Source organism: Corvus hawaiiensis, chromosome 1 (genome assembly GCF_020740725.1).
Source record: "Corvus hawaiiensis isolate bCorHaw1 chromosome 1, bCorHaw1.pri.cur, whole genome shotgun sequence".
NCBI classification, from domain to species: domain Eukaryota; kingdom Metazoa; phylum Chordata; class Aves; order Passeriformes; family Corvidae; genus Corvus; species Corvus hawaiiensis.
In genome coordinates, this window is record NC_063213.1 from 20894642 (window position 1) to 20913062 (window position 18421).

General features: G+C 41.1%; 1 protein-coding gene across 2 annotated transcripts in view; it reads left to right on the forward strand.

The window, feature by feature from the left end:
* Positions 1-3026: 3026 nt before the first annotated feature.
* ATP9B (ATPase phospholipid transporting 9B (putative)) overlaps positions 3027-18421 on the forward strand; it is a 154983-nt gene continuing 139588 nt past the window's right edge. For both annotated transcript variants that reach the window (XM_048295684.1, XM_048295693.1), the window contains exon 1: positions 3027-3156. In XM_048295684.1, coding sequence (XP_048151641.1) covers positions 3062-3156 — 95 coding nt within the window. In that variant the 5' untranslated portion in view covers positions 3027-3061. The remainder of the gene's footprint in view (positions 3157-18421) is intronic.

Consider the following 18421-nt stretch of genomic DNA (forward strand, 5'->3'; position numbering starts at 1 on the left):
CTAATGATTGTCTCATGCTGGGTCCTTTACAAATCTGACAATAATAAACCTTTCATTATACGTGCTCGATCATGTATTTTTCCATACATATGGAATTTACAAACACACACATGTAATAGACTAACATTAGAGATAGTTACAGGCCAAACAACCTGTTAAATCACCAATAATATAACCAAACAACCAGAACCAAAGTTCTGCACAGACAAGAAAATTAATCTTAGGTTACTAACTTGTGAATGAAGTGCTTTCTGTTCAGTTCAAAAACTGCTCTTCCAGGGGCTTAAATCAATTAATAAACTGAAAGCAACAGCTTTAATTCTCGTGGCATCAGTGACCTGCAGTAACTTCCATAGCCACATGAGAATTCTGAATGTATAGTTGTTAATATTAAAGTTTAAAATTTTAAAGCTGGGAGATGCACAGAATTGCAGTAACAACAGTCATGAAAGCACCTAGGACTCGCATAATTATTACCCTGAAACTCAGGGGTGTGTTTAATTATTCCAACACATAAATTACAGCCGTCACTGCAGAGCAGGCAGGAGACAGGCAGTACCATACAGGCATCACAAACTGCTATGCAGTGGATGCAACAGCAACGTGCCCTTCCAGCAGAGTCACCCACCCACACCTTGGGCTTTATTACTAACTGTGTAGAAGTCACCCACAAGAGGGAAGTGACCCTTCTCCTCTGTCTGGTACCTGTAGGACCTTATCTGGGTTACCATGTCCAGTTGTGAGGAGCCAATTTTGTTTTGATTTGTCTCAACACTGCTTGTCAGAGGCATGTGGAGGAGGGGTTGCACATGTGCCACCTGCAGAAGGCAGCTAGAAGATGGAGGAAAGCCTTGTCTCTGAGGAGACTACCTGGCAAACATTTCACCTCACACGGGACAAGCAGTCAGCAGGGGAACACCAAAGACACTGTACCCTTCAGAGACATTCTCCAATCAGACGGCAAAAGGTCTCCACCAATGGACTGCAGTGGAACATTGGACCGGGCCACTGGTCTCCTGTCAGAAGGCAGACTTTTGGCTTTGGAGTTTTTGAGTCTTGTTTTCTGGGGGCTCGCTGCTGCTCGCTACTGCTTGCTGCTGTTCATTTGTTGGCTCGCTTGTTCCCTCCTTTGACCTGGCCCCACCCTGCCTTTTGGCTCTCCTGCCCTTGCTGGCTCTTGCTGGCCCTTGCACCTGTCCTGCCTCCCTGTCTCCCTGATCACTGCCCTGCCGCTTCGCCCCCGCATCCCTACCTGGGCTCCGATCAGTGCCCTGCCCTGCCGCCCCGATCCAATCTGTCGCTGTGATCCTCTCTGCAACCCTGTCCATGGTCATTCTGAAGTGAGTCTAGGCAAGGATGACCAAGATGGCCAGGGTGCTGAAGAATATGATGTATTAGGAGAGGTTGAGAGCTCAGCCTGCACAGCTCGGAGTAGAAAAAGTTAAGAAGAAACTTTGTGTCTGAATAAAACTACTTGATGGCACAATACCAAGAAGATGGAGCCCAGACTTTTCTCAGAGATGGATGGTTATGGCTGATCCTGTGTTTCCCAAGTTGGAACACAGGAAACTTTGAGTACTTATTAGCAATTTGTTTATCACAAGATAAACACTGCAACAGGTAGCCCAGAGAAGTTATGGAAACTCTGTGCTGTCCTTGGAAGTGTTCAGTACTTCACTGCACATGGCCCTGAACAACCTGATATTAAAAGTAATGTCTTGGAGCAGGGGCGTGGTCGAGGTGGCGTCTAGACATCTCTTTCAACCTAAATTACAATTCTGTGATTCTACTGGTGAACTGATTCTGATACCATGAACATTACAAGGATTAACAGAGTTAAAAAGTGAAATAAATCTTTCCCCTTTTTGTCATTTCCAAATGTGACCCTTTGAATACCCAGCAAAGTCCTGTCACATAGAAATGCCCAGCATAGATATTTTTCCCTTCTATTCCTATATGAGCCTTCTGTGTAATTGTTCCCATCTCCTGGTTCAACTTTGAGTGTTCTGTGCCTGTTGGTGAATTCAGTATCCAGATAATACTCTTAAAGTCATAATTCTACTCAGAAATTTGCACTTGGAAAAATTGCCAGCGCTCCATAACCTTCACTCCAGCAGATAGGAGCATACTTCATTGTAAGCTGTGTATTGTGGTGCCTCCGTAATGACCATCCTTCCCTTGGTCGAAGGTAGAAGGTACACTGTAAGGTGCAGCAACACTTTGGTCTTCAGTGTCTGGGTCATAAGAGCAACTTCGTTTAGCAATAGGCATTGAGAAAAAAAGAAAATCATTTTCTTTCTCCTCTTGTGGAAAGTCTTCTATATTTGTAATGGTGTTAGGCCTTTTGCTCCCCCACAGCATCTGATTCCATGGGAATACCGACAGATAACATCCTACAGTAGGTCTATAAACACACCTATCTTCAGGCTTTTGCTGGTGGTGACTTGTGTATCAATCCTGTGAGGTCCCACAGACTAGTTCATCATCCCTGACATACAGGGATATATGTATGACCCTGAGACAATACCTGTCTCTGTTTAATGGCTGGAGAGCATCACTTGCAGATATGGTACTTCAGAAGCTGAATAATGATGGAATCACAGAACAGGTCAGGTTGGAAGGGACCACAGGGGGTCATTTGGTTCAACTTCCCTGCTCAGGTAGGGTCACCCTAGAGCCTATGGCACAGCACTGCGTCCAGACGGTTCTTGAGTATCTCCAGTAAGGGAGACTCCACACCCTCTCTGGGCAACCGCACAGGAGAGGTCTTCCTCATGTTCAGGTGGAACTTCCTGTGCATCAGCTCCTGCCCGTTGCCTCTTGTCCGGCAGCACGGAGCAGAGCCCGGCTCCCTCCTCTCCGATCCCGCCGTCGGAGCCCTGAGCTCCGCCAGCCCCGCGGAGCCTGTGGGGAGCACGCGCCCACCGGCCCCGCGCGCTGCCCGCGCCCCACCGCCCCGTGTTTACCCCGAGCCCCCGCCCCTCCTGACGTCACTGGGCGTCGGCCGTGACGTCACTTGCCCGGGCGGTGCCCGGCGGGTGGTGGGGGGGGCGCCCCCAAGATGGCGGACCAGATCCCGCTGCGCCCGGTGCCGCGCAGCGCCCAGCGCAGGGCGGCCTATTACAGCAGCGCCGCCGCGGCGCAGCGGCACAGCAGGTACGGACAGGGCCGGCACGGCGGCTTCTGCCCTCCTCCTTCCCCTCTCCTTCTTCTGTCCCCAGCCACGGGCGGGGCGGCGTGCGCCCCTCGCCCAGCCCCGCTGCCCTGCGGGGCTCCGGGAGCGCCCGCCCGCTCCGGGGGGAGGGCGGGAAGGGGTGGCGGCCCCGCCGTGGATGGCGGAGGGGGGTGTCGGCTGCCGCTGGCTCCCGCAGGCCTCCGCGGCTGTGGCCGCCTCTCCTTGGCCGCTGTTCCCGTGTCCCGGCGGCGGGGCTGGGGCCGGGACGGGTTGTGGTGGCGGCGGGAGGATGCGCAGGGCGCCCTCGGCCCGGCTGCTCCCGGTGCCGGCCCCGCGCCCGCGGGTGCGGCCTTCGATCGCCCGGCCCCGCCACCCGCAACTCCGCGCAACTCGGGTCCCTTGCCAGGAGTTCACTTAGGAGCGGGATTCCCGCGGCGGGGGGCTTGTTTGGGCGTCCTTAGGAAATATGTTGCGAGCTAGTTGTTGGGTGCTAGCCCGGACACCATTCCTGAGTGTGGGAATTAAAATAACTTCAAATTTCCTGAAAGATATACTATTGGGCTTAAGCAATTTGGAAAAGATGGTTTAAAGGACTGCCATCGAATTGTTTCCAGGCAAAAATTGAATGTTTCTTTGCTTCCCATTATTCTAGATTTATTCTAAGTATACTATTGTTTTGAGCAAGGAAAAACTTTGCTCCATAATTTTGGTATCTCCACTGGATAACCCTCTTACAATGGATGATGTGATTATACTTACTGGTTTGAGGTTTCTTTCCTCTTTTTGTTCTTGTAGAGCATTGGCTGTGGATACAAGGACTGGAGGGAGCAGTTGTAGGATCTGAAGTAAATGGACTTGCTAAGAACAGAATAGTTGGTGCTGTTGTTCTAGTTCAAATACAGTGATAAATCTGTTTCATAATGAATAAAATGTATTTCCTTCTTTGTCTGGATGGGATAACTAACAAGAAAGGTTAAAGTTTAAAGGTGTGCAAAATAGGTTAGGCTTACATTATGTTGTCTTGATTCTTAAACTGGACAAAGGTTTTTTTATGAACCTTCACAAGTTTGTAGGACTGTCTGCCATAGTAGTAGGTTTTCCCATCTCACCAATTAATACTTGAATATCTGACAATTTGTAGTAGGTTTGTCCTCTGTCTTGAGGTAGGGCAGTGTTACCATCATTATCCCTATTCCTTAGAGAATTGAATCAGAGAAAGCTCTCACTGAAATTTGTTTTTCGGTAGGTGCTGTGCTCAGGAATAAAAAGGAGGATTAGATAGGCATAAACTTAGTCCAGACTGTAAAAGGTACTGGGAGTTCTGTTGTAGGTTAACCAGGAGTGTTTTGGTGATTTGAAAAATGCTTTAGATGTGATGGATTGAGTCCCTAAGTCACACGGTTACACAGGTTTATTGAAGGTGTCATTGTGGTTCTTTATACAAACTGTTTAATCGTGGCTTTATAAACAGATTTGGCAAGCTGTAGCAACTAGCAAGGAACTACCAACTCATTACAAATTTGCTTCTTGCTCTCTGTCTTTGATCAACATTGCCCTCCAAAGATTGTGGGTTACATTCCTTCTAGTTTAGATGACATCTTTCAGAGTTACGGTCTTTCATAATCTGTGTGATTATGACTTAATTATGAATTAATAATTATGAATTAATTATGACATAACTTACTGATCCTCCACAAAAGTGATTATTTATCTTTTTCATTACTTTGTGCAACTTTTGGTAGGTATATAAAAGCTTTAAAAATTGACAGGCTCATTTTTTGCATTTCTTTATTTTTGATCACTTGATTAATAAATTGCTCATTTGAGCTCTGAGAGTTAGAATACTTACACTAGCCTCTTCACTCACTTTATTTGTTTTATTTTTGATAATGTGAGTTGAGTAGGTTGGTCACTCTCCTTCAAGAATACCTTGCCTTGGCATTATGAGAGCACCTCTGGGAGGTGTCCTATGGACCTGTAACAAAACATGGGAATGCTTGCGTAGAGTCTACCACAGCTGTCTTGTGTAGAGTCTAAGGGGAAGTACAGCAGTGCAGATAGCCGACTTGTAAGTCTTATGGCTCTAAGCTTGTAATTGAACTACCACTTCTATGCCTTTATTAATGATTCATCATGCTTTTCTAATCTTTATCTTCAGCACAGACTCTGAAGAAGCCTTGCATTCCTGTGGAAACTGCAGCAAAGGTCCTGATGTCAGATACTTATGAGAGTGTTGAAGTGAAGTCACTGAGGTCTCTGATATGCAGAAACCTATCATGTGCATGTATGCTTGAGGATTTTGCCTGAAAGGGTGTAATCATCTTGGCATCAGCATATCTCTGAAGATGTCTAGAAACAAACACCCCTTGAAATACACTAGAGTTGGTATATGGGGTTTAATCCAGTGCTGTTGTTTCTGGACCTTCAAGAGTCTTTGATGTGCTGTGATTTATTTCTTCAGTGAAGAATTTACAGTCTTTTGGAAGTCTTATACACACGTCCTTAACTTAAGTGTGGTAGTGTTTTTCATTCCAGTTGATTGTCCTGCTGCTGGGCAACATCAGTTAATACAACTCATCAGTTGCTAACCTTTATTGGCCTCGCAGCTAATTTATAGGATGACTTCTTTTGCTTGAGCTAAGCAGTCTGTAGGAGTCTTTGCCAGTGTTGCTATAGTTTGCTTTGCAGTAAGGACAAAGACTTTCATACTCAGGGTTTGCCTGGAGTGCGCTTTGTGCTTTTGAGATTTATTTAGACAGACTGCGCATATTTTAAAGCTGGAATATGTTTTCCCACACACACCTAAAGAAACTTCAACAATATGCACACTTCTGTATAAAATTGTAGCCAGCTAAGAATCGTGAAATGTCCTGGGTTGTACTTTATATATAAATAAACATGACAATACTAATGTATTTTATATATTCATACTGTATATGTTAAGGTGTGTTTAAAAAAAAATTAAAAATACATATTAAATGTTACCTATGGTTCAATGAACACATGCACGTTCTGCTTTTATTTCTGATGCTTAAGGGCAACTTACTACTTTTGCAGTAGAAATTGAGTTTTTATATTTTCTGTCATCTTTCTCTATCTCAGATGGACAGAGAACTGTTCATGTGCTGCCGTTAGCAATTAGGGAAATCTATCTTGGAGGAAAAGGTTGTTCAACTTAAAATTAACTTGAAAAATCCTTGCTATTGTTTAGGATTTTCAACTTGTATAGTTGTAAAAAGGCTTGGGGGAAAAAGCCGATTGGTTCAGCACCTTGTCCTTCAGCTTGAAGGTTGTTATCTACAGGAAAATTAGCTGCTGCTTTTTATTTACATGGTGAGGGAGAAGGAGGACCAGAGAACATTCAGGTTCACCTTAAATGTGCAGTGAGGCTTGTTCTCATCTGTTAGACTTGTTGTCCTCAACCCCAGAGTAATCAACTGCTGAATGCAGGAAGGAAGTTGACTGTGCTGTGCCCGTTGTCACGTGAGGTTGATGGCAGGAAAACAAGAAGCCTGGTGGAATTTTGAAGCTGATAAGGAACTAAACCATTGTCAATCATCATTTATCCATAAAAGAAATAGCTGCTTTATTCATGCTTGCTGCTGTCAGTGTATGCTTGTATTTAGCCTAATAGGGCTGAGGTGAGAGGTGTTGGGACTCCTGAGCTGGTACCAGAACATCACATCTTACCAGCTTTCCCTTATGTGACATACATTTACTTGCACTCCAGATCCTCACAAAGGTGGTGTCATGAAAGATACCCAGTCACTGGAAGGAAATCTCTTGCATGATTATTCATGGTATGAGCCACAGTAGTGTATTTATGAATGGCACTACTGGATATATTAGGTGGTTGTGGCAGGGTAAGTTGTGGAGCAGATCAACCTCTGTTGCTTGTCTCTGCAGTTTGCCACTGATGGAACAACTCTGTTTTAAGGCAACTGACTATACTGTTATTTATTTAATTATTTTATGTCATTAGCAAATAAGAAAATTGCACAAAAAGGAAAAAAAGAACCAAATAATAGGGTAATGTGTCTTTTGTACAGATAAATGCAGGATACTTGGTCCTTAACAATTGGTGATCTGTAGCTTATTTAATGTGAAGTATGTATAATAGAAAAAATGAAATCTATTCCAGAAAAAAGGGAATGGAAGTCTGGAGAATTTGAAATTCAATGAGAATTCACATGCTTCCCTGATACTTGCAAATCTCAAACCAATTTTTGTAGTACACAGAAAATAAGATGATTTAATGTAGTAATACTGTTCTAATGCTTTTCATTTGAATGAAAGCTGTTCCCAATCAGCAGTCTTGTAGTCTGTATGGTTATGATTTCTCAGGGTGTTTGACTAGGTTCCACAGTGAACCACCAAAGAAGAAATAAAAATGTCAACAGACAGTACTCAAGGCTTGTACTGTAATTCTGTGGGGTTTTTTCACTTCTGGGATAGTCTGATGTGAGCTTTGTTAAAATACCTTGATTTGTGCTGCCTTTCAGTTGTTTGTTAGAACTGTGTCCTAATTCTAAACTATGAAGTGATTTTCACAGTCTAGATGTTATTCTTCATATTCCAGTGGGTTTTGATATTTCATGTGTAATAACTAAGAATAATGTCTCCAAATAACTGAAAATATTATTTGATGAGGCCATGCAACAATCAGATCTTTTAGGACCTAACATCTCTTGTAGAATGGCGTTCACAGAAAGTTCATTACTTATATTGGTATAACTGTGGGTCTGGAAAGCCTTGTAAAATGTCCGTAATTGTTCAAAAAACCCAAATATTGATACATATCAGTGGAGTTTACCCATCGAATGGGCTATATGCAGTGATATTTGGTATCTTGTACGGTTTTCTGAAAAGCTGCTAGTTCCCGTGAATCTCCTCCTGGGTATTTCTGAATGTTTAGAACAAAAGTTCTTACAATATCTGGGCAGAGTTTTACAGGTTTCAATTTCATCTTCTTCCCTACACACCTGTTAATTGAATGGCCCTACATATTTCATCCTGAAAATGAGCTTGAAAGTGATGGATGAAGCTGAATGACTGACAATATTGGCATTAATTTGAATTTTAATATAGCGTCTGTGATAAAACATTCCAAAGATGGAACTGAATTGACTTTTGAACATCTGTGTTTTAAAACTGCTGTTGCAAAGTGACAGTAACTTCTTCAAACATCTGTTGTTTGACCAGAAGCAGTAACTTGTTAAGTCCAGGAACATAAACTGTAAATAGCTATGTTACTTTTTTTGTAAAAATAGCATTGTTAACGCTATTCATTCTGCTACTCTGGACATGATCAAAGAAGCTCCTGGAAGTTAATCAGCTGTGGGGGTGTGTGGGAGTGGGTACTTACAACTTGTTAATTCCCTACATGTGTACTGGCACACCTGCACTTCCTTGTGGACAAAGCTCCGTAACATCATCCCGGTTCCTGTGGTGCTTTGTTTAAATCAGAGTTCCTGTCTTGTGTTGTTTTTCCTCTGTGACAAGCAGACAGGAATGGCAGCAAAATGGATGCGTCATTACAGATGATTTGTACCTGCTCTCTGTAGGACAGAAATCTTTGCAGGAGGTAGCAACTCAAAGTGAGATGTATCAGTTGTTACTGTGATACCAAAAGTTGCGAATGTTACAGGTTCAGCTGATACTTGCTGGAAATGTCATGAACTCTGAACAAATAAATGCGTTATTCCTGGTGTTTCAGGCTACAGGTGCTGATCTGTAGATGTTGGAGTGTATTGGGAATGAGAACACATTAAATTACACAGCCTTATGTTATGCTGATATATTCAAATACATATATATTCATTCCAAGACACCTCTATCTTTTGTTTCAGCATAAGGAGGAAAGGATCAAAGGCAGTGTGAAGAAGTCTCACTAGAATAGTCCTTAAGAGAGTTGTCTGTACTGTTATGCCATTTTTACAAAGTGGTTCAATCATGTATGTCCTTTTGTTCTTCTTCCAGGAGAATTCTTGCCCTCCCTTTTTTATAGACTCTACCTGAAATCCAAAGTGTTTGTCTCTTTTTCATTAAAAATAAATTCAACATTGATGTCACTGTCTTGCAGGACATACTGCCCTTTGTCATTAGCCTTTCCTGGATTGTGGTTTTGGACAGGTATTTGCCCCTGTTATTTGGAACTATATCACTGAGCGACTTTTAGGCTTAGTCTGAGATCCCATCTCTGAGTTCTGATTCTTCCAACAGGGTTGTTTGCATGGCAGCTTTATACTTAGGATGCTGTATTTGTGTAACGGTGGTTGGGTTGGGTCTGTTTTCAAGATCTCAAGTTATAGAGTACCTCTAGTTTTTAGAAAAAGGAGTAGTTCATGTATTCACATTCCTGAACTGCGTTTTGCTTTCTTTGCTGAAAGCTTTATTTATAGGTTAATACTGCTGGTTGGGACTGACATGTAATTTAGGATAGGTGCAGATTCTGGGACTTCTGCCTGGGACAAAGGTCCAAGGAGTTTGATGTGTAAGTTTTGAAAAATAGTCTTGCCATATGTTAATATTTTCAGACCTTGTATGCAGTGTGTGTTGTCATTGTTAGTTTCTGTGGCTTTTACTTTTCAGAGCAAAGTTTAATGATTTAATGATGTAGGTAACCATATGACGTGCATATAAAGTTGCTCACATTAGCAACTGTAAAATAATTTTACAAACAATGGCACTTTCATTGGCGTGATACCTGAGAAGTAGTTTGTCATATTTTATCTGCAGACACAAATTTAGATGACATAGGAACTTTAGGTGATTTTAGTAAAAAAGTGATTTTTAATTGCAGTTCTTCAACTTGGCATTATGTAGAACTGTGCATTTGGAAAAAGTTGTCTTTATGTTTTTCTCTTCACTAGTAATGCTCTTTCACACCAAGATAGGTGTACAGACAGTCATAATTTTTAGCAGTTATTCTTTCAGTAATTTTTCTGATCTGAAGCGTTTTAATCATTAGGCAAAAAAAGTTTGAGAACTTCAAATTACTATTGCAGATGTTACTATTGTTTGCATAGGCACAAGTGACTGCATGTTTAAGCTATTACTTTTGCATGCCTTCCTGGTTTGTATCTATAGTATCTAAATACAGTGATTTGTATTGCTTGGGCAGGCATTTGGATTGCTAAGAACAGGGAGAGAAAACAATTGATTGGGCTACAATGTCAATAACAATACCCAGTGACAATGATAAAATGGCCCCGTTGTTCTAATCAATGACATACCCTACTAATTAAAAACAGGGTTCTGGTGAATGTAGATGATGTTTCCTAAGGTCCTGCTGTGTATCTAGGTGTTTCTGGTATCTGTTAAATACAGAGACTCACTCATCTTGTCACGGGTTGCAAAAGATGTTGTATTAGGGTATGTCTAGTGCTTTGTAAGGTGAGCAAGGGGTAGTAAGGACAGGTGCCTTTTTCCATGGAGGCTTCATTACACAGATCTTTTCAATTTGCTTCTTCTGTATATTGTTCTAGTAAGAAAGTGTGATGTAGGAGAGAGAAAAGGCACATAGAATGCAGAATATTTGATTTTTGTAGGTGTCTGGTGGAACCTGTAGTTTTAGTATCTGTTGTAAGCCATTTTATAAAATCTACTTATGAGAGGGAGCTGCTGTGGTAATAACTTTGTATTATGCTGGTAGGCCTTTATCTCAACAGATAGAAGGGTTTTTCCCTTAGTTCTGCAAGGCAGAAGATAGCAGATTCTTGTTTGTGGTTTTTTGGTTGGTTTTTGTTTGTTTGTTTGTTTGAGGTTTGGGGTTTTTTTTTGTTTGGTTGGTTTTAGGGTGGGGTTTGTTGTTGGGGTTTTTTTTAGTTGTTTGGTTGTTTTTATTATTGTTGTTTTATTTTTTGTAGTAATAGTAGTAGTTCAACAATGCTGCCTTGTGGTTTTCCAGATTATGTCTCTGTATCATTTGGGGCCAGGGGGACAGTGATTTATTTGGTCTTATTGCAGAGTTTGATCTTACTCATCTCAGTGATGCAGTCAGTAATAAATTTGCCTGCATGCAGTAGAAGTAGTTTTTCCTTCTGTCTATTTTCTTGTCCAGTGGATAAACATGCACTATGACAAGAGCGTTGTACTAAGTTTTTAAAGATCCTGGATATAAATGTTCAGCTCTACAAATATTCAGCATCCTTAAAAGCTGTCCAAATGTATTTTCTTTTTTTTTTTCTTTTTTAGTATTAACTGTGGTTACTCTATAAAAATTGGTAATAGCATTATTTTGTGTGAGTGTGTGATTCAGAGACTTCCCAAGTAACACTGATTAGGGGTGTACTTGCATTAGAGGCACAGCTAAAGCTGAATAGGGACATATAGCGGCAAGCTCTAATCAATTTAAAAAACTTCTGAAATAGCTTTTCTGTGTTTTTTAGGAAGAGGTTGGAATAAATTCTTTGAATTTCATGTGTTTAGCTGTAGGAGATTTTTCCTTTTTCAACTTCTGTTGTAATCTAGGAACAACATGATTGCTTTGTAGTTTAACAGAATTTACTGCTTTGTGAAGCATAGAGGTGTTTGAAATTAGAGGAAAATGTAACTTCTAATTCTTAGAAATGAAGGTAATATTTGAGGAAAATAAGTACTTGTAGTTTGATTTTTCTTGGGTAACTTTCTAGCAAAGCAATTTGTTTTATGAATACGCTGGTTATTTGATTAAGAGGAAGGGTTACATGAAAATACGTTGTATAGTTATAAACATGGTTATGGATGAATTATCCTCTCTTAATAAAATTTATGCAGCTGCAGTTTCCTGGGAATTTTTTCTTTGTTACAGGACATGATCTGAACAGTTTTGTCAGTGATACGGGCAGTCTACAGCAGTTGCTGATTTGGTGGGTCATCCTTTAAGAAACAATTCTTGCTCTTCGTATGGATATACCTGTCACTTTCGTCATTTTTTCTCCTATTGCTTCTCTACAATTTGGCAGATCCTGCCTTTGTCCTCAGACTTGGGAAGTGTTCACATAGGTTGGAGGTAGAGCAGGATATGAGTGAGACAGATCGTGCAGCTTACTCTGTCCTCTGCCTGTGACAGGAAGCAGAGGGAGTCCTGTGGCTGCCACAGCCACTCAGCCAAATCACCAGCTCTTTGCAGGATGGGACGTGGTCACAGTGGTGGGTGGCAATAGCTCAGCCGGTCTTTCTCAGCTTCTTTTACTCAAGACTTTTCCCACTGCAGCCTCTCTTCCATGCTACTCTGCATTCCACAGCCATCTCCTGGGTCCAGTTCATGCATAGACTCATGACCATGCATTTGTTTTTCCTCCCTCACTAGATTTGAGAAATACTGCTGTAAGACATCAGCTTTGTTTTTCTGTCTTGTGAATGATGGTCTATAGCAAAAGTAATAGGTGATGAGGAACAAATATTTATGCAGTACCTGACACAGTGCTTATATTTCTACCTGAGTCTTTTAATCAAGGAGATAAAAAAAATCTTTATACATACTGCTGCTGCATTTGTTGAGTGAGTAAAACCAGAAAAGCATGCAGCCACAGTTGTTGTGTCTTGCACCTTCCTGCTGCAGCCTTGAATATTGGTCTTTTAGAGTAATGGAAAGCTGGCAGAAAACACAGAAAGTATTATGGATCTAAATAGGTAGGCAAGTTAGGTTTAAATAACTTAGAATGGCTTCCATTACCTGTTACGATACCTGTGAAACTCTGCAGCTGCATCTGCTCTGGCAAACAGCCATCAAAGTGGAATGATGTAGGTACATGTGACTTGAGGCATCATTTTCACAGCAGATATTTATATCAAAATTTCACTTACAAGTATTTATTGTACATGACTTCCTTTCAGCTAAATCTGTTAAATGATATTCCTGATAGTAGTCAGATTTTGTGGAAAGTTGTTTAATATTAATGTTCCCCTTTTCTTAGGAAACCATATTTTGTAAAGATATTTTGTAAATTCATACCTGATTTAGTAGCAGTCATGCTGAGAGTTTTGATGCTTTCACTCTGGCTTCTTTATTCATGTTGCTTTCAGTGCTTCCCTATTTAATACAAGTTTCTAGGATTATATTTAATTGATTTGTCACACAAGGAAAATCAGCACTTCAAGCAATTAAGTGCACAAAAATACTAGGTAACAAAGACACAAAGATTTTTGTCCTCATCCTAGTTATGAAAAATCCATTATTCATTATCTTACTGTTTTTAAATACTGAAGTACAGTTTTCCAACACAATAGCAAAATTGCTTTTGAAACAGAATGAATTGCTTGCCAGTTCAGAGGCTGTATGTTGAAGTCAGGCTTACCAAACACGATGGTGCTTATGCTCATTATCTTCACTACTTGGTGAAGCTCCATGTTTGAAAGTGCAAACCTAGATACCGATGGTGGGAAAAAAACCTTGTCTTTAATATAATGGTAAACAAATCTTAAAGAAATTATGATTAGAAGAGCAATGTATTCTGCAAATATTACCACATTTACAAAATAGACTTAAATGTTCAGCATATCTGTGAATTTTTCTCTGTCAAATCTCTCTCCTGTGATTCTCTCGCTTTAGTGTGTTCCTTCGACAAAGATTTTACCATGTTTACTGTGCTACTGTTGTTTATAAGAGACACTATTTTTCAAATCAGACACTTGTTAACTTTGTATGGAAGTAAAAGGGATGTGTTACTTTTTGATATCTTGTATACTCCATTACAGCTGGCAGACTGTGATTTCACTGGGGGGTGTTAAAATACATCATTAATTGGATGTCCAAGAGCAAAACACAGTGCAACATAAAGCTCTCTGTTAAAACCGTGCTAATGTAATTTACAAATTTAATTAGAAAAGATTATAAAAGCATGGAACAGGAGTATGTTTAAATGCAGGCCTGTCTTACTGGAAGTCTAAGAATAATGTAATATCTTGAGTGTTCTCAAGCAGTGGTTTTATTACCTAGTGTTGATCTAGTCTGAGAGCAATCAATGTAATTTGGGATAATATGGATATTAACCTGTAATAACTCCTGTGTTTTGTGAAGAGAATTTTTTATATTTTTTTTCTTAATGTCCATTAATAATAATAGCTAGATTGTCATATTAAATTAAATATCAGATACACCTTATTGCAAACAACATTGTGAAGATCAAGTTTTTCATGTTTGTTTTAAACTTTTTTTTTTTAAGTGGGTGTTCTTAGCAATAATTTGGAAAGCATTTTCCGTGCCATATTCTCACATAACTTTCTGGGAACTCCTAACCTTTAACGTTAGCACAGTTTAATCTAGTTTGAAACTTTGGTTGTGTTTTCTACAGTGTGGTGGTGCTTTTACACCATTTGAAACTGATGAAGATTTCTTGTCACAAGGTCTAATAAGGTTCCGATACTCAGTTGACTTGAAACTGGGTGTGAGAGGTGTTTGTTTCTTATTATTCCTAGTTATACAATATTTTCTGATCTGCTCGGAACACATCAACATCCCTTAGTGGTGTTCCATACCAAGCGATTCCAAGGAGGTGTAGAAATCAGGGCATTACCTGCCAAAGAAAAGAGGGAATGTCTAGAAGACTTGTTAAGCAATAGTAGGTTTGGGGGTCTTTGTTCCCCTTCCTTATTAGAGTTTACTTCTTAACTGTGTTGATACCAATTTATTATATAGCCAGTGTAAAGTATGTGGTGTACCTTTTCAATAGAAATCTAATATTCAATCCTTCTGTTCCCTCCCTCCTTTTCCTGGCATCCAAAAAAGTTAATAACTGCTTTTAATATATATTCTTGTATACAATAGGGCTCAACACAGAAAATCTAGGGGGAAAAGAAATGGTTTCAGGTTTTTGTATTAAATATATAGTGAATTGAAAAAATGCAAGCCCAGTGATGGTGCCTTGATGGTGTCATGCTCATTCCTCGTGTTTGTAACATTGCTTTTTAAAAATATACCGGCTTTGTCTATCAAGACTTTCGACTGAATGACTGCTCTATGTCAGCAGAACTCCCTCCTGCTCAAGCAAGGCTACCTAGAGCTGCTTGCCTAGGATTGTGTCTAGACAGGTTTTAAATGTCTCAAAGGATGGAGATGCCACAATCTCCCTGAACAGCTCATATCCGTGCTCAGTCATCCTCATGTTAAAAGTGTTCCCTGATGTTGGGATGGCACCTTCTGTGTTTCAGCTTGTGCGCATTGCCTCTAGTCCTGTGACTGGGCACCACTGAAGACAGTCTGGTTCAGTCATCTTTGCAAACTCCCTTCAGGTCCATAGACATTAGTCAGATCCTGCATGTGCCTTGTCTTCTCCAGGCTGAGCAGTCCCAGCTCTCTCATTCTTTCCTTGTAGGAGAGATGCTTCAGTCCCTTCATGATCGTCATGGCCCTTCATTGAACTCCGTTCAGCATGGCCATGTCTCTCTTGCACTGGACAAAGTGGCCTCCCTGGTGCTGAGCTGAGGGGAAGGATCTCTTCCCTTGATGTGCTGGCAGCACTTTGCCTGATACAGCCCAGGATACCGGTACCTTTCTTTGCAGCGAGGGTACAGTGCTGGCTTAATGGTCAACTTGGTGTTCACCAGGATCCCCAAATTCTTTGCTGTCAGGCTTTTTCCCTGGAGTAGCACTCAGCATATAGTGGTGAGTGAGGTTGTTCAGGTGCAGACCTTCGCAATTCTTCTTGCTGAGCTTGTGATGTTCCCGTCATCCTGTTTCTCCAGCCTGTCAAGTTTGCACTGGATAGCAGCATATTCATCTGGCCTGTCATCACTCTTTCCAGTTTTGTGTGATCTGCAAACTTGCTGAGGGTGCATTTTGCCCCATCTTCTACATCATCCATGAAGATGTTAAACAGGACTGGAGCCAGTATGGATCTCTGGGGTACACTGGCTTGGTGTACTGACCTCCAACTAGACTTTGTGCCATTGACCACCACCCTCTGGACCTGGCCATTACAACACAATTCAGTCCATCTCACTGTCTGCTCATCCAGCTACTACAGCTTGTCTATGAGAATTTTATAGAAGACAGTGTCCAATGCCTTACTGAAGTCTAAGCAGACGCTATCCACTGCTCTTTCCTCATCTACCAGGCCAGTTTTTTAATCTTACAAGTTTATCAGGTTGGTGAAGTAGGACTTCCGCTTCGTGAAGCCATGCTGACTACTCCTCATGATTTTCTTGTCCTTTTTTTTTGGAAGAGGTTTCCAACGATGAGCTGCTCTATCACCTTCCCAGGGATTGTGATGAGACTGGAAGGTCGGGGCAGGTTCCCTGGGCCCTCCTTGCCCTTCTTGAAAGTAGGAGTGGCATTTGCTTTCCTCCAGTCTTTAGTCACTTCTCCCAATTGCCACGATTGATCAAAGATTTTTGAAAGGGATATTGCAATGGCATCTGACAGGTTCCTCAGCACTTGTGGGTGCATCTCCTCAGGGCCCATAACATTTTAGTATTTTTATATATAAATGTATGTAATATAATAGTAATAATATGTATATTATTACATATTATATTAATAATATACAATAATATGTAATATTAATTATATTAAAATATGTATTTTATTACGTATTATATACATTCTATTATATATATGGTATTCATATTCAGTTTGCTTAAGTGTTCCCTAACTCATCTTCCTTGCTTTAGGCTTTCTTCCTGCTTTCTGAGACCTGGGACTCCTGAAAGTCAGTCTTGCTGATCAAGACTGAAGCACAGAAGGCATCCAGTACCTCAGCCTTTTCCGTGTCCTGTGTAACTGTATCCCCTGTCTTATTCAGCAGTGAGCCCACATTTTCCCTAGTCTTCCTTACCTCACCTGTGTACTTAAAAACTTCTTGTTTTTGACATCCCTGGCTGGGTTCAATCACATTTGGCTATAGCTTTCCTAGCTTTGTCCCTGGAACCTTGGACACTGTTTTTGTATTTCTCCCAGGTTACCAGTCCTGATTTCTACCCTCTGTGCACTTCATTTTTGTGTCTTCATTTTTGGACTGCTACTTGTTTGTCCAGTCAGGGCCATCTCATTGAATGGGAATCTCTTGAACTTGGAGTAGCTGATCCTTGAATACTAGCCAGCTTTTTTGGGCCCCTCTTCTCCCCAAGACCTTATTCCATGGGACTCTTTCAAACAGTTCTTGAAAAGGCTGAATCTGTTCTGAATACCAGGGCTGTGACCTTGCTTGCCACCTTCCTCCCTGCTCTCAGGGTCTTGAACTTCACCATCTTATGGTCACTGCAGTCAAGGGTGTGTTGACCTTCACATGCCCAATGAGCCCCTCCTTGCTTGGTGAATATGAGGTTCAGCAGAGCTTCTCATCTCATGGGCTCCTCCTGAGTAATTAGAGAAGGAAGTTGTTGTCCAAGTGCTGCAGGACCCTCCAGGATTGCCTATGTCCTTTTGCATTGTTCCTCCAGCAGATACCAGGGTGGTGGAGGTTCCCCATGAAGACCAGGGCTTGAGAATGTGAAGCTGCTCCTCTATGTCTGTAAAGGGCCTCACCTGCATGCATTTCCTGTTCAGATGGTCTCTAGGAGACACCTACTAAAATGTTGCCTTTACCTGTTCTCTCCTAACCCAGAAGTCTCATCCATCCCTTGGCAGAGCTCCATGCACTCCAGCTGCTCACTCACATAAAGGGAATGAATTTCCAGTTTTGTTAATTACTATTTTTATATGGTTTGGGTTTAGGTTGCTGTGGAGAAAATGGGACAGTTCCAGGATTTGCCTTGTAAGAGATGACTGTAAATACAGCTTCATAAAAATTATACTTACCAATTCTGAGTAACAGTGCATCTTCTTTCAATCATCTTCCCAAAGGTATAAAAGTATGAAATGAGTATGAGTATGAAAGTTAGTCAATTTGCATGCACATAGGGGAATTTTCTTACTGACTATTCCAGTGTTTTGTCTTATCTTAGAAAGCATTCCAGACATGTAAAATTAGAGTGGATAATAGTTTCTGGGGAGGAAAGGGCCATTGTTAGCTTAATGTTGTTTCCATGGGTCCCACAAGCAGATCTTGACTCACTGAAAGTTTTTGTGTAGAATTATAAGTGTAACTATGATGTTTTTGTAATTAAAACCAAGATACTGATGAGTGGTGTAGAAAGTGAGGCTCAAAGGCCTGCACCCACAAGAAGAGACATCAGGAAAGCAGGTTGAAGAAGCACAGTGGAAATATAAAGTCTGTACTTCCAAGAAAACTCAGTCACTTGTGTCTGCTATAAGCTTTGTGAAGTAACTTCTGTTTAACAAAATCTTACAGAGAATCCTTTGAAAAGTAGGAGGTTGCAACTTTG